General features: G+C 41.7%; 1 protein-coding gene across 1 annotated transcript in view; it reads left to right on the top strand.

The window, feature by feature from the left end:
- LOC110159742 (ankyrin repeat and fibronectin type-III domain-containing protein 1) overlaps positions 1–15,274 on the top strand; it is a 47,011-nt gene that overhangs the window by 17,142 nt on the left and 14,595 nt on the right. Inside the window, exons 5-6 of the mRNA XM_020924352.2 lie at positions 11,165–11,384; positions 11,948–12,155. Of these exons, the coding sequence (XP_020780011.2) occupies positions 11,181–11,384; positions 11,948–12,155 (412 nt within the window). The 5' untranslated portion in view covers positions 11,165–11,180. The remainder of the gene's footprint in view (positions 1–11,164; positions 11,385–11,947; positions 12,156–15,274) is intronic.

Below are 15,274 nucleotides of genomic sequence, written 5' to 3'. Positions count from 1 at the left end.
TGTTATTGGCAGTTGTTGGCCCAAAATATCTTCATTTGAACTTTTATGCATATATTGTGGTTCCTAATAAATAACTAACTTGAAGATTGAATTACTAGATTTCTTATTTAAAGGTGCATTGTGTAACATTTCTCTTGGAAAAATTATTTCTCCGTGTAGATGTTATTGCTTTGTTTGAAATGTTACACAGTATGGCATTAAACCTTTCTATCTTCAAAGAGATCAAACCAGGCCAAGTTACAACTCAGATGTATGGAGGGGTAACCCAGCTCACAATCAGAATTCCTGTTTTTCTCGGGGAGTTTGAGTTATAAAACCACCTGTAGTTTAATTAATGTAAAGTTTAATGTCATACTTTGAAACATTCCAAGCAGAGCAATGGCATAGCCATCGCTATGAAACAAGCAGGTAATGGACCCCAACTAAAACGTTACATAGTGCACCTTTAAATGTGTTTTGTGAAATTCTAGAATTTAAAACATCTATTGTCAGTCTGTTATTGATTGTTAAAGTATCAACAAATGCCTGAAGCCAAAACACTGATATTGGTATCAGAACTAAAACAGCTGTATCGATGCATCTCAAGTTTGTGACCATTAAGCCAAAATCATGCAAGGTATCTGGATCCTGTGGAGAAGATTAAATCCAAGAATGTTCTGTAAAGTGCTTTTGTCAGCTCAAAACTGTGATCATATGTGAGCTCTTGTCAGTGTTTTACAAATGTGTTCTCTCATTGCTGTAGCTTCGAATGAGCCCTGCACAGATGCTCACACATTTGGTTGAGGCAGGGGTCGGCTGAGGGGCTGAGTGGGCGGAGCCAGTGGAGGGGGTGGGGCCTGTGGAGGGGGCGGAGTGCTGATAGGCTCCTGCTCCGTCTCAGCGTCTGGGTTTGGTTGGAGAGAGCCAAGCAGCTCTAGTGGCGCCGGCTCATCTTGCTCTTGTAAAGCTCCAGTCCTCAGGCAGCCGATGAAAGGACTTTGAAAGCTTTCCATCACTGGGGCTGCCTTCCCGTCCACACCCATGGGACTCCTTCCCAGCCTCTTGCTCTCCCTCTGCTCAGCTCTCTTCCGCTAATTTATCTACTCATCCGTCGTTCTGGCATACCCCCTGTTGACCTTCCAGCTATGTACTCCTGGCTTCTTCTCCAATTCTTCTCTCATCAGCGGGGGTGCAGCGGATCTTGCACTTCCCTTGTACTTAGTTTAGGGCTAGGCGATATGACAAAAAATGAATCATGTTCTTGAGCAATCCTGATATTCAGTTAAATTTTTATTTTGCCTTATTATGAACAATCACAATATCATTTCCTTGAACATGAACAATACAGACGTCTAATCATTGCCATTTGACCCAGAAAATAGTCTGAACCCCAAACCACATGCTTTTACTGACAGAACATTGGCTGAGGACCACTTGATTGAAATGAACCACGCTGATCCTTGACAAAGAATCAAAATTAAATTTCAATTCTTTGCACCACCTTAACCAAAGTTTCTGTTAAGTAAAAATGCCTGCTTTGTCACGTGCGTAAACAGCTTTCAAGTTCCTGAATGCTGAGTAAGGGCTACACTTGTGATTCAGTTAGTTGTCAGTATGTTACATAGCCACAGATGTTGAATGGTCTAGAATTCTTCACTTCACGTTTGGTGTGAGGTCTTACAAGGGCCTTTTCGTCATTGGACCATTTGTGTGGTCTTGGACTCGTAGAGGTTGTGTGGTCCGGGGGCAGTGAGAGTAGCCTGGTGTTAAGTATTGGACCATCGGGGTGTACTTCTACTGTGAGGTCCTCCGCTTTAACAGCTCTATGTTTTCCTCTGGTGTTGGTGGAGAAGGAGGACATGGTCTTTAAAGTTCAGCCTCTGATTGATGTGGTCTGGTTTTAATGAAACACAGTGGGTACATTGGACATGCTCATTTATGGGAGACTTGTAGGAGGACGGGGGGAGTGCACTTCGCTTACAGCTGGATTCTCTGACTTTCTCGCACCTCAAATGCGCCACCGGTCTTTTGTGACATAATAAACAAGGCCGGAGTCAAGGCACTGAGGTGAGTCATGCTACGAGGAGGTGAAACCAGGTCGAGGAATGCACCGTCATCAACGCACTCACTGGGAACCACGTGTGAAGGGAGAATCTTTATAAAACATCCCATTGAGTCACTTGCATATTTGGAATAGTTCGCATTTATAGCATTTTATTACTGTCACTCCTTTTTTTCCTTCACAATCCCAACCCTGTAGTAAATTAGCTGAAAGCAGTTTAACACGGTAACACCAATCTGCTCCATGGTCCGTTAGTCCAGATTTCAGATACCCACCCATGCCGTGAGGCCGTACATGAAACCAAAGAAACCAGGACCAAGTGCCAGGACCTATTTTGTAAGATTTATCAAAATCTCCAACAGCTGCTGGCTGAACCTTAGGAAAATGCAATAATAAAAGATAATAGCAGTATTATTTTTATTGGTAATAATTGTAAATGGGCTCTTGGGGTATGGTGAAGAAAGTGAGTGTTGGAATGAAGTGGACTATAACAAAATATATACTTGCCTGATTTACAAACAGGTCAAGTTAGAGAAACAGGCAATGAGCTGTTAAAACTAGGCCACATAGTTATTTCAGCCTTCGTCTTACTATAAGAGCTTTCAAATTTGGAGAAAATACTACTTAAACTAATTATACTGTCCTTTGTACAGTACATTACCCATTACATTTGCATAGGGACATTAAGTGACCACCCATTCTCTCTGCCTCTGAACTTTCTCTGCTTTTGGAGGCACTTCTTGAAACAGCTTCTTTTGTAAAACTCCATTATCGGTTTATAAATTGAGCAAATTCTTGCTAAAATAAATCTATGCAAAACTCGGACCTCTTTAAAGGTACACGATGTAACTTTTTGATTGGGGGTCCATCACCTGCTTGCTTCTATGGATATGTCATTGCCATTAGAAGGCTCTACCGTACATTTATTCAGTTGCAGATGGTTTCATAGTTCAAAAATACCTAGAAAAACTGACATTGTAACTGTGAGCGGAGTTGCCTCTTCACAGATCTGACCTGTGCCTTGTTCTGGTCTGGTCTCCATGAAGATAGAAATGTTTAATGCCATAACAAGCATTCCAGACAAAGCGATAACATCTTTGGCAGACCCTCCACCAGAAAAGTTACACAATACACCTTTAAAACACAGTGAATTTTAAAAGGGACCAAGAATGTGGCTCTAATGGAACTGGCTGCGCTGTGTCAAATCCTCTCATCCTCTAAAGGCCCTGTGCTCCACCTGGTGCCAACCGGTCTTCAGAGATAATTCAGAGCTGACAGCGGCTGGACAATGATGTTTTCACTAGTGCAACAGACACAGAGAAAAACCAGCCTCTCTCCCGTCCTCCTATATTTAAACACCTCTGTCTTTGCCGCGTGTCCTTGTTCCTTGCACGAATCCACCAATGAACCCACGTTGCAATAGTTAGCATCATGCCAGTCCAGGAAATAGGGGTTACTAAGTGTTAATCTGTATGAAGTGTGTACAAAGGGACAGAAGGGAGGGGGGGTGATGGCGAGCAGGCGTTTTTTCTCTTTAATCACTTAAGTTTTAGCGGAAAAAAAGGAGGGCTGCCGGGTAAAGTGCTGTTAGACGAAGTGGCACTCGACTCATTTGGTTTTGATTTGATTTCATATTTCTCACTTTCTCTTTTATGTGCTGGGGCTGCTAGTTCAAACAAGAGCATCAGACAGGAGCGCGTACAGTAAAGGCTGAGTTTTATGTGGTTCAAATCAGAACATTGTGTTAGGATGTCTGCAAAGTCCTAGCTATAGCCTTGAGTTTATGTCATAGTCATTTGTACTGTCAGTAATTGCTTGGTCTGTCAAGATAAGGGAGATGTTCCAAGTATGGAGGCATTGCTCAGAGTTTTCTTTTCTCTCATTAAAGGTGCACTATGTAACTTTTTGGTTGAGGGTCCATCACGTGCTTGTTTCTGTGGATATGTCATGGGAACATTCCAGGCAGACCAATGACATATGCCATTAAACAGCTCTACCTTACCACCATTACAGGTGGTTTTATAGCTCAAAAATACATAGAAGAACAGGCACTCTGACTGTGAGTGGGGTTGCCTCCTCACAGATGTGACTTGTAAGTTGGTCTGGTTTGGGCTCTATGAAGATAGAAAGGAAGAAACATTCCAGACCAAGCAATAACATCTCCATGGAGGAAAGCATATGATGGGTCTTCCACCAGAAAAGTTGCGCATTTAAGAAAAAGCCACACATGTTTAACCTGATCACCTATTATATGAACTGGTCAATTTATTTCTCCAGTACACTGTGGTTCAAAGAAAGATATTAAGAAAAATGTATCTGATGAAGGCTATCTGCCCTAACATTGTCAAAAACTAAAACAATTAAAGAGCGCTATGCATCTTATAAAACAGTATTAACCTCATGTATTTTTCCGAATCAATATTTAAACACTAAAGTCATTAAAGTGATGTCACCCGAAACACAATGGTTATGTTCACTCTGCAGAATTTGGTCAAAGGCCTCATAATTACCATAAATCAGACTAAAAAAACCTGCATTAAGTCAAAAATGTAACTTCTGTTGCTATAATATTTTTTTTTTTTTTACTGCTGAATGTTTGAGTGTTGTATAGTGGGGTATCATGTAATTCACCAAAACATAAATGTCATTCCTTGATCCGTCTTCCGCATGTTGCTACCAAACTGTTTGTTCACCAGATTCCCATGAGACTGAGGAAGTTTACTTACCTCTCTGAATTTGGAGCGACCATAGGCTTTTCTTAAACACCACATACCTAAATATACACTATAGACCGATATAGAAATACAAGCTCATTCACAAATATGTATATACATACAAACAAGACTAGAAGACAAGATGTGACTGTACACAAACACACTGATAGAGTTTGCACTTAGCACGCACACACCAGGAGGTCCGGGGGCTGCGGGCCACGGGACGTCCCAGGAAACGATGGAGACAGGCAGAGAAGAGACAGATTGAAAAGGTGATGGGATGAGACAGCTAAAGCATTTGATAAAGAGGGGGAAGGGGGGAGTTTCCAAATCTAATGTTGGGGAAAAGCGAGGGTGGTGTGCGTGGGTCAGCGGGTTAGCTTGGCTCCATGTGTTGCTTATAAGCTGATAAAAGACAAGACGGCCTGGAAGACTACAGCCCTGTTTTACGTGTCGTGTATGTGTGCTTTCAGGGTCAGAGGCAAAGAGAAAATCAGATGGAGACTCAGGAGGCCTGCGGTTTGAAACCAGTTTCGGAAAATAGTTTACAGATTGAGATAGGAAGCTCAGGTAGTGTTTCTCCTCGCCCACATTAGTCAACCGTCAAACAAAGCTCTGCCAGTACTACACATCTGTTTTTTAAGATTTTGTGACAAAAAAAGGACAAATGCTTTAAAAATTACATTTAAGAGACGCAGTAGGAACACCAGCCTTAGCTATTAGTCAGAAGTTGAAACAACCACCACAATTAAGCTTACGACCATACTGTGGCCAATTACAACTTGAGAATGGGAAAAATATAAACTTATATTTTCTCATGACCTGGAAGACAAAGAGCCACCATCTTATTAATACCAATCTGTCATTTACAGTGTAGAATATACAGGTTTTTCTCCTAGGCTAACCTCATTAGTATCATGAACATAATGAAGCCCCCGCTGCGGCCCCACCCCGACACTGCTCGATCCCAGATAAACAGCCGTGGGACTTTAAACAGGGCGCCCGGCCGGCGTGTGACTGAGAGAATGGGCCAACTGGTGAGTGTGGTAGCCAGGGGTCGCCCCGCCCGCCCCTCTTGCTGGGCTGGTGGGTGGCATATGGCGGCCCAGGCAGGGACACTCACACAGAGGCTCACAGAAGGTCTGGAGCCACCCAGGCTGGCCCACGTTCGCCCTGGGAGACATGGTGTCACCAGGCCCCACAGAGGAGGGGCCCCACCCCACCTTCAGCACCCCCTCCTGAGAACCACATCCAGTGCCCACCGCCACATCGCTATGGCGACTGCACTGTTGTCTCTGCTCATCAAAACTGCAGAGATTTACCTCTGTGAGTGCACACACATCACCAACAGGTGGCAAGCCTTGCTCAGCACAGCAGGCCCCTTCAAAGGTTAAACATACAGCGGCCCGCCCACTCTTTCTCGGCCTTTCCCCGGGGACAGAGGAAAGTGAGGAGATGAGGACAAGATAAAAAGAGACAGAAGAAAGAGCACTGTGTAAACATGAGCATTAAAGGCGCTCCGAGCGTGTCCACAGCTCTGATTTGGACTCATGGCTAAGAATAACACAGTCACTATGAACAGTTTGTTCCTGCTCCTAATTATGAAAACAGCACACACAAGGCTGTCTAATGAAGCACAGGGCTATACCCAATACTTGTCATCCAACCAACCTGTACTCAAGTGTAACTTCCCACAATGCACCAGTGCAGCCCTGGAGCTGATGTTGGGACAATAAAACACATTTGGATCACACATATCAGAGATGTCATGTCCCACTGGAACATCCCAACCTTCAGCTGGCCGTTTAAAAATAGGAAGATGAGACAGTGGATGGACAAAGAGGCTCAACAGTGGAAAGTAATTATGTAGACATTATAGATTTAGTTTAAAGACTGGAAATTGGCTTTGGTGAGCACATCTGTCTGATAATGCCCTTTCCATGACAGTATCATAAATACATGCTAAGCTGTGTTTGATCAAAATCACTGTATTAGACAGACAAATCACCTACTTGGCCATTTTTATCACAGTGACAGTAAGACAGCATCAAGGCCATAAGAACTTCACCTAAACATGGACAAAAAGAAAGATAGTGCATGCGTTAGGCCAAAGCAGGGTTTTAAACAATAGTATTTTAAAATTTTTGTCATATAAATAGAGGGGGGGTGGAAAAACAATGCCACCAACACCATGTAACTTGAGTTACACGCACACGCCTCCGGACCACAACCAAAAGTTGTGGAGATGAAATTGATTATTGCAGTTGGGGAAATTTGAAGACCTGTGTACAAGAATACATTTTTTCATTTCTGGCGTTGTGGCGGTTGCCATGCCGACTCCGTCAGAGTGAGGGCCGCAGGTCACAGTACTGTTGAGATGAATGTTGCCTATAAGCCGATAAGAGGCGCACAGAGGGAACGACTATATGAATTCTCGCGCTGCCCCTCTCCTCTCTCCCTCTATGCGTCCAACAGCCTGCCTGCTTCCAGCCTGTCTGGTGCCAAGACTCAGATTTCAGAATTTCCTTCTACAAGCCACATTTAGAGCAGCCCGTGCTGCGTGTGTGTGTGTGTGCGTGTGTGTGACTGAGTTTATGCAACTTTCTCCTCTGACTGTCTGCCCCCCTGACCCCCGCCTTTCTGTTTTTACTGATCACTGTCTCTCTGGCCGTGCCCCTACGCCTCGATCCATCTACCTACCTTCACTTCTTTTGTTTATTCTGTGGGACCTTGACCTAAGCACACAACTGATGCCATACAAGTCCGATAGCATGAATGGCCACTTGTGACTTTGTGTAATAAATATAATTAGACACACACTAGTGTGTAGTAGAGATTTATGTTGTACTGGTAGTGTAGGGCCAAAGGCACTGGGGAACAGTGGGGGTCCCAGCCAGCAGGCACATGACCTCCATGACCCACGGACTTATTGGGATGGATCCTGAGGGGACATGCCAAAAGAAAGAACAATCACAGTATTTGGCTTGTTCACATTTTTAACATGACCTTTTCTGGCTAAATTTGATGATCGTCCAATGGTACAGGCATGAGTCTGTTTGGATTTGGTAAGTTCAGTAAAGAGATCCAGACAATAATGTCTAATGTATACGTGACTGTATGGACTGCATCAACTTGATACTGAGTTTAGTCATGATGGGGAGAGGAGTCTTGGTGTCTGTGAATCAGAAATAACTTTTGTGACCAACATTCTTTCTTTTCACTTCGAGAGACTTTCCCTTTTTCCTCCAACACCTTCTTTTTTAATCACTTCATCAGATTTTGTCAAACAATAAGTCAATGTCTCAGCACGCAATATTTGTGTACTTTGTTTACACGTGATTCGCTGTCTGCAGCCTTGAGCTGTTTGTGTGTGTAAACAGGCTGATACAACTAATAAAAGGGATGTGTGTGTAGAGGCTTATGCAGGCCCACTCTAAGAGGCTGTGTCTATTTGATGTGGGGTTGATCAGGGGCCAAACACGGAGCCTGGTTTCTTTGTAGGTTTCCCCAGAACAACTGCTTCCTGTTTCTGAAAATGTGGTAAAAGCCCTGTAAATGAACTAACACTGAGCAGACACTGATAAGGTTTAGAACTGCACATACGCCTTTGTTATTAAGTCAGTTTTGGAGTGAGAATGGTTAGACTCCGCAAAAACAATGTTCACCTGTTATTAAAAGAATGTTTAGAGCTTCGCCTTAAAAGCCCTGTAACCAATTCGTTCCTATTTATTTGTGCAAATTCTGTCTTGCTCCATACAGATATATACAGATATATACAGATATATCGTGTAAATTGTGTAAGCAGTATCTAATTAGAAAGCACAACAACTAGCATGCTAGATTCTAGTTGTTGTTAACTTTACCACTCTGGTCTCTGAGCATTGTGAAAAGCACTTATCATTGCAGTGCATAATTAGGATGTAGACAATGCATAAGATATGTGAGGAATATTTTTGGACCACTGCAAACCTTATAAATTGTATAGTTTTGTTTTTTCAAGACAGTAAAAATCAGGTACACTTTTAATTGTGCATAAGTCTGGAGTGTTTCTGTCATCATCATTTAATCATATTAAGCTTCATCACAAACGGATCAGGCATTTCTCTGTTTGGTTACCCCACCTGTCAATAATTCTCATTGGGAGATAAAGTCCCAGACTATGCTAAAATGGAAAAAGCATGTAGTCTTGGCTGGCTAAGGTCATGGTACAGGACCAGTCGCTCCACACTCTCAAACTGCATGATTGGAATTATAACAAATGTATTTGTATGTAGAATACATTTGTCCTCACAGTAAAAATGATGATCTGGAGAATCCAGGTTATTACAAATGCTTTTACAAAAGAATGACACACCTTGTAAGATTTACTAGTATTCTATGGCTTCTGTATATTTCTCTGTGGCAAAGGACATGTCATTGAAGAGCCCTTCTCAAGTGCTGGCTGTAGACACATCCCCGTGTGGTCAGAGAGTGATGGGGCACCACACACTGGACAGAAAAAACTCCTCTGTTCCATCTCTGACAAATAACAATAAGCCTGTGCTGGATTCCGATGGCCTTCTCTTTGAAATGGGATCTCAGCACACACATTACAAATATATCTCTTGTTTTATCTTCCGGGCCAGGCCCATGGAAAAATGATTCCAAATACCTGCCGCGCTTTATCTGGAACACTGGAATAGGTTCGGCCCGGCTGGGAACACGAGAATGTCTAAAATAAGGCCTCTATTACGGGATGGAGTAGAGATGGACAGGAGCGAGCGGGAAGGGACAGGGATCTGGGGTATTTTAGGTGTATGGCCATGTGAAAAGGCCTTGTTGCGGGGGACATGGGCCCACTTTTAAGTGGACAATGTGGATTGCCGTTGTCAGCTGTCGTAACGGTGCGTGTGGGGCCGGAGCTGTGTGTGCGTCCACACTGCAGCAGAGTATAAATAACATTTTTCCTACAGATGTTCTCACCTTGACAAATCTTGGCCTGTTGGCAGCTTCTTGGCACCGTGCAGTGTGCCAACTTAAGTAGACTTATATTTACCTTTCTCTACCGCTGTACAAACCATTTCATTTTACAACAACATTTACATTCCCTGCATTTGTTATGGCAATTTATCAGAGTGGCCCACATTTAGAAAGCCTTTTCAGAGTGCAGAGTAGCTGCCCACCGTAAGCACGACATGAGTGACTATTTTGTATGCAGTCTTTGGTGGAAACAGTGGCAGGTGGACAGACATGACTTTGGTGTGCACTTGTTCTCATGAGAGAATGGAGATGCAGAGTCACCATACACATGAGCCAAAGCAGGGATCTGTTGGGTTTGATGGTGGGACCAGAACATCCATTGGCCATGTTGGTGGGAGAACAGACTGGCATAACCACCACACAATGACTCACACTACTACGAGCTGCCAATCCCATTATGTAGTCCATCTGGCAGCCCAGTGTAATGTATCACCATGCCATAGGTCAGATGTTAGCATCCTCTTCTCACACCGACTGATGATTTTGTAAAGCTTTGCGGTATATATAGGATTGTAATACTAACTGCAGCTAATTCATGAACAGGGCTACTACGGTTAGCTCCTGTTAGCTGTCGTCCTCTGTTGGGCATCTCACAAATGTGCCCAGTGGCAAGGGGTCACATTATGGTATTTCTCTGTTTTAAAGGGTAACAGTCCGAAAGAGCCAAAGAGGCACCGCATTACTGTCATGGTAACACAAAGCATTACACAGATATGTTTCAACAAGAGGAATGCCGGGCTGAAATTTAGTGCAATGTAAATCATGTGAGACTCTGATGCCGTGGTGCTTAAAACCATGTTCACATTCAGTGCTTTGGATGCCACCAGCTCTTTGTAAATCCTAAAGGAGCTAGTTTTCATACAGTGTGGACAGTTTCATATAATGTGAGGACTGTAGACTTTTTACTGTAAACAATATTTAGTTAAATTTGTGCTACACTAGCTTTTTCCATTCATTAATTTATTTTGATTTAAACACTTGAGTTTCAAGTTATATAAAATGATCTGCTATTTACAAAAAAATACAAGAAGATAGTGTCTAAAAGAAGTAGGCAGAAGCAAAGAGTCCATTGAATAAATCTGGCTGATTCGGTGATTGCAATTTGGATTTGCAGTACCAACACATACATACTAAGTGCCAGATTAGTTGCGTTGACAGAGTAATCAAGAAAACTGGGCAGAACCAATACAAGGAGAACAGAGTCACACACAAATATAGAGTCTTATTTTAGAGCCAGTCAAAATACTAAAAGAATTAAACAAGGAACATCAACTATCAATGACAATAAATCTTAGTCCTATGAAAGTAAACGGTGCTCAGACAATGAAATTTCAAGCATGGATTGGGGGATGAGTTTGTAAAAAGCATTTCTTTGGTGCTTTCTCTCCAGGGCTGACTCTGCCAAGATGACACAGCCCATGAGGACAGACCAGGCGCACCAGCCCATCTCGACCCGTAAGTCCTCCAGCCTGTCCTCGCCGAGCGCTGCCCGCCGCCTCTACCGTAACCTCTCCGGAAAGTTCCGCGTGGGCACCAACCCCCCTTCTCTGGAAGACAGTGTGGTGTCAGGACGGGGCGGGGACAAGGAGCGGCTGCGCAAAACCACCATCGTAAGTCACACTAAGACAGAGGGAAAAAATAATACGCTGCCGACATCATAGTCCAAAAATAGTCGGAGGAAAAATATAGAATTTTGGAGCAGTGTTCCAGATCTTTTTTTTAGTCTTAGCCTTTTGAATACAATATTTACATTTTTTGTTTTGTTTTGTTTTTTTTGACAAAAATGTCATGGTGGTATTTAGTAACTGAATCCATAATATTTTTTTGTTAACCAGAAAATATATTTTCTATTTTAACTATGATAAATTGTATTGAATTGCTTCATGGGACAAGACGTGTTCTTTGGACGTTGAGTCTGTTTATGGTCTGGTTTGGGGTTCTGGGACTGAAAAGTGGAATTTGGATCTAGTCTCCACTTGTTCCATCATTTATGTTTAGTTTTTATTATTCAACTGTTCAAGTATAATTTTAATCATAATTTTAGTCTTTATGATTACTATTTCAGATGCGTTTTTTTTTTTTACATCGACAAAAACTACACTGAAAATATTTTTGAAGGAGCACACTTTTAGGAGTTTGTAATGACACAAATGTGTGTTTGTTCATGTCTTAGTTCCAGAGTAATGAAGCCCTGTTTGAGGCGGTGGAGCACCAGGAGCTGGACCTGGTTCAGCTGCTTCTGTCCCAGTACAGTCTGGAGGAGCTGGACCTAAACACACCCAACAGCGAGGGCCTGCTGCCTCTGGACATCGCCATCATGACTAACAATGTGCCCATGGCCAAACTGCTGCTGCGGGCTGGGGCCAAAGAGAGTCCTCACTGTGAGTTTTACACATCAAATGTCAAAAAAGGAGAAAAATGCATTCAGGAAGCTCACCTACTATAATTTGACACCTACTATGTTTTATAACTGTGGAGGGATGGTTCCTGTGGTATCATTATTCATAATTTTACATCAGCTAAGTGGCAGTTTGTGGGGAAAAAAATTAAAAGAAAAGTACAAAACTACAGGAAGTCTAATTAGGTTCATTAGGTCTGCACATTTGCAGGTCTGCACCAGTCAGACCAGTATTTTTGTGTCGTACTTTGGCATGTTTTGGCTCTACTTTGCAGCCTTCTGAGTAGAAAGATGGTGGAAAACTTGTTTAAATCAGATGACCAGACTTGTCACAGCAACATCATGTGACACTTCTGAGGACGGTAGCATGACACATAAATGCAGGTCTGCCTAAAAAATCTCCAAATTATTAAAAAGAAGCTGTTGAGTTTAAAAAAACGAAACCCTCTGCCTATACCATCGAATATTCCATCCAAAATGCAGGAACAGTTTACTGTGTGGTTGGTAGGTAACAGTTATGGAATTAACTGTGCATATGTCACATCACATCTGCTGCCCGTATCCAACCAGGAAATAAAGTTATAAGCTTCACCAAGAAAAAAACGATATTTGCTGTAAAATCTTAAATATAACATGTGAACTATGTTTTAATGAAATGAATAGTCTAATCAGCCATATGCACATTAAAGCATTAATCACAGCATATTACACTTATTACATATTACACAGTATTGTAGATAGTTTTAAATCTCTGTAATTCAAGTCTCCAGTCTCCAAATTGTATGTGATGTCTGCAAATGTCACTTGTAGACCACTCTATATTTCTGGGCTGTAACTAGGTTGTAAACACAAATATTTGACTCATAGCTTTGAAATGCCCTCAGTGCCCCACATCTCATAAAAAATCTGTTTCCCAATGAAATCATTTTATATGTATTACTCCATACAGTAAATTGTTAAGTTTGTTTTTGTTTTGTTTTCATGCAGCACGACAAACATGATCAATGCATTAAAATGTAGTCTTAGCTCATTGTATTGGCTCTGAAGTATTTCTGGAAGACCTCTGCTTGGGTCGCCAGAAAGTCTCTGCATAAATAAGAGAAACAGCTTCAGCTTGCTTTTTTGTTTACAATCATATTTGCGCTAGTAATTGTTATTTCTGTTTACCAAAGTTTGGCAAACCTACAAGTGAATGTAACCAGGATAATTAATAGTCTAGCCATGAACTATCAGACCTACATACTATGACTATAATGACTGATGACCCTATAAAAAACAATATAATTATGGCATTGTAAAAAGCCAAAGCCAAATAATTTCACATAATGCAGACGAGCTTTCTTCTTCCCACCACTCACAAACATGCACATTGAGTTTATTGCCATGATATTAATGCTGATGAAAGGGCGGTAGTTGTGATGTAATATTAGTCATCTTGGTAAGCACTTTTCACTGTCTGTGATCTGTGCGACGCCTCGCTTTTCCTCTTCTGCTAATGATTAGAACACGCCAGTCAGACTCCTTTGTGTTTGTACTCACTCTCTCACACACCAGGACTTTCCAAGAGCCAGCCAGGCTTCTTATAAAGGTATCATTAAATGGAAAACACTTGAATGCTAAGTGCTGTTTACTTTGATTGTGCCCCCAAATAACTCATAAGAGAGTAAGTAAGCATTTAAAAAACAGGCCAGAAAACATATATTTACACGCATGCACTAATCTAACTCCAGCAGGCAGGGATTGACTTCAGACATGCTGCGCTCCTCGCCTCCAGCTTTTAAAAGAATTGATGCTTATTGATACTGCCGAGCTTGGCTGTGCAGTATGTGGTTTCCAAGGCGACCGGGGCAGACCAAGACAACAGAAGAGATTTATGGATGCACTTGTAAATCTTTTGGAGACAAAAGATGTGAGCTATACATGTCAGAGTCACTAGAGTCTGTCTTATTTCATAGGCTCTGATGATAGCTCACCCGTGGATACTGGATTCAACAAATACAACATCAAAAAGTTTCATATTTCACTTTTAGATAGGCATAAGTATGTTTTATTTCACCACACTGTTTATTTTATTCTATAAACTGGCTGAGACACAACAATTGTGCTATGTTCACACTTGCACACAAGCTTCATCAAATTTTGGACTGAATGGAGGCTAAACCCGGAACTAAATCTGGACTAAAGACTAAATCAAGCCAACATCTGGACTTGAATCAAACCTCAACCAAACTAGTGATGTGAGGTCAGTTCTTTTTGCTCTTTGTTATTATAATATATTGTGATGTGTAAGCTACTGGGTCCAAATAATTTCCCTTGTGGATCAATAATGTTTGTCTAAGTCTAAGAACAGCTCATTAATGTGAAACATTCAAACTGGAAAAAACATTTTCTTTCTATTTTTTACACATGTTTACTGAACAAACTTAACAGCATCTGAGCAGATTAGGAAACACAAGACAGTTGTTTTTTAGTTTTTTTCTTTCTTTTTTTTTTTTTTTTGTCCAAAATTTGATTTAGATTAAACATCATTTGCTGCAGTAACTGCGGTCATGCCACAAGTTTGGACAATTTTAATCAAATGTTAGTTCTCATCATTTCTTCCAGTGCCTATTTAGTGGATACATTTAGTTATTTTATTGTTTTTTAAATGAACAAACTCCCATTAAACAGCAATCCATGACAAGTGTTAATGCTGCCTTAGTTATAATGACACAACTGACTTCTGGAAAATCCTCACCTCTTCCCAGTACTAAATGAAAAATCAGATTGTCCATTAGCAGTCCCTCAACTTCAAATCTGAGTCTTTCAAGGTAGAGAACATGGGAGGATGGTTGAATTCAAAGGGGGACTGGGAGACAGGGAGAGAGAGAAACAACACCCAGATGGACATTTTGACACGGAGCTTTAAACTTGGTGTCAACAGTGGAATCTACAATGAACAAACACAGATGAGTCAGACTAAACACAGACACACACCAGCTCCAAACAGTGCCTGAGTGACCAGCCACCAAAGAAGAACTACAGTGTGCTACTGTCCGCCATGACCTGGACTACAGCTTTACATTACCTGCTATGTGCTGGTATGTGGCGCAACGCTCCGCA

The sequence above is a fragment of the Boleophthalmus pectinirostris genome, unplaced genomic scaffold (genome assembly GCF_026225935.1).
Source record: "Boleophthalmus pectinirostris isolate CB_2022bp ecotype Guang Dong unplaced genomic scaffold, ASM2622593v1 HiC_scaffold_14, whole genome shotgun sequence".
Taxonomy (NCBI): Eukaryota; Metazoa; Chordata; class Actinopteri; order Gobiiformes; family Gobiidae; genus Boleophthalmus; species Boleophthalmus pectinirostris.
The sequence above is the reverse complement of the archived record's forward strand: the minus strand, read 5'-3'. Positions and strand labels throughout refer to the sequence as shown.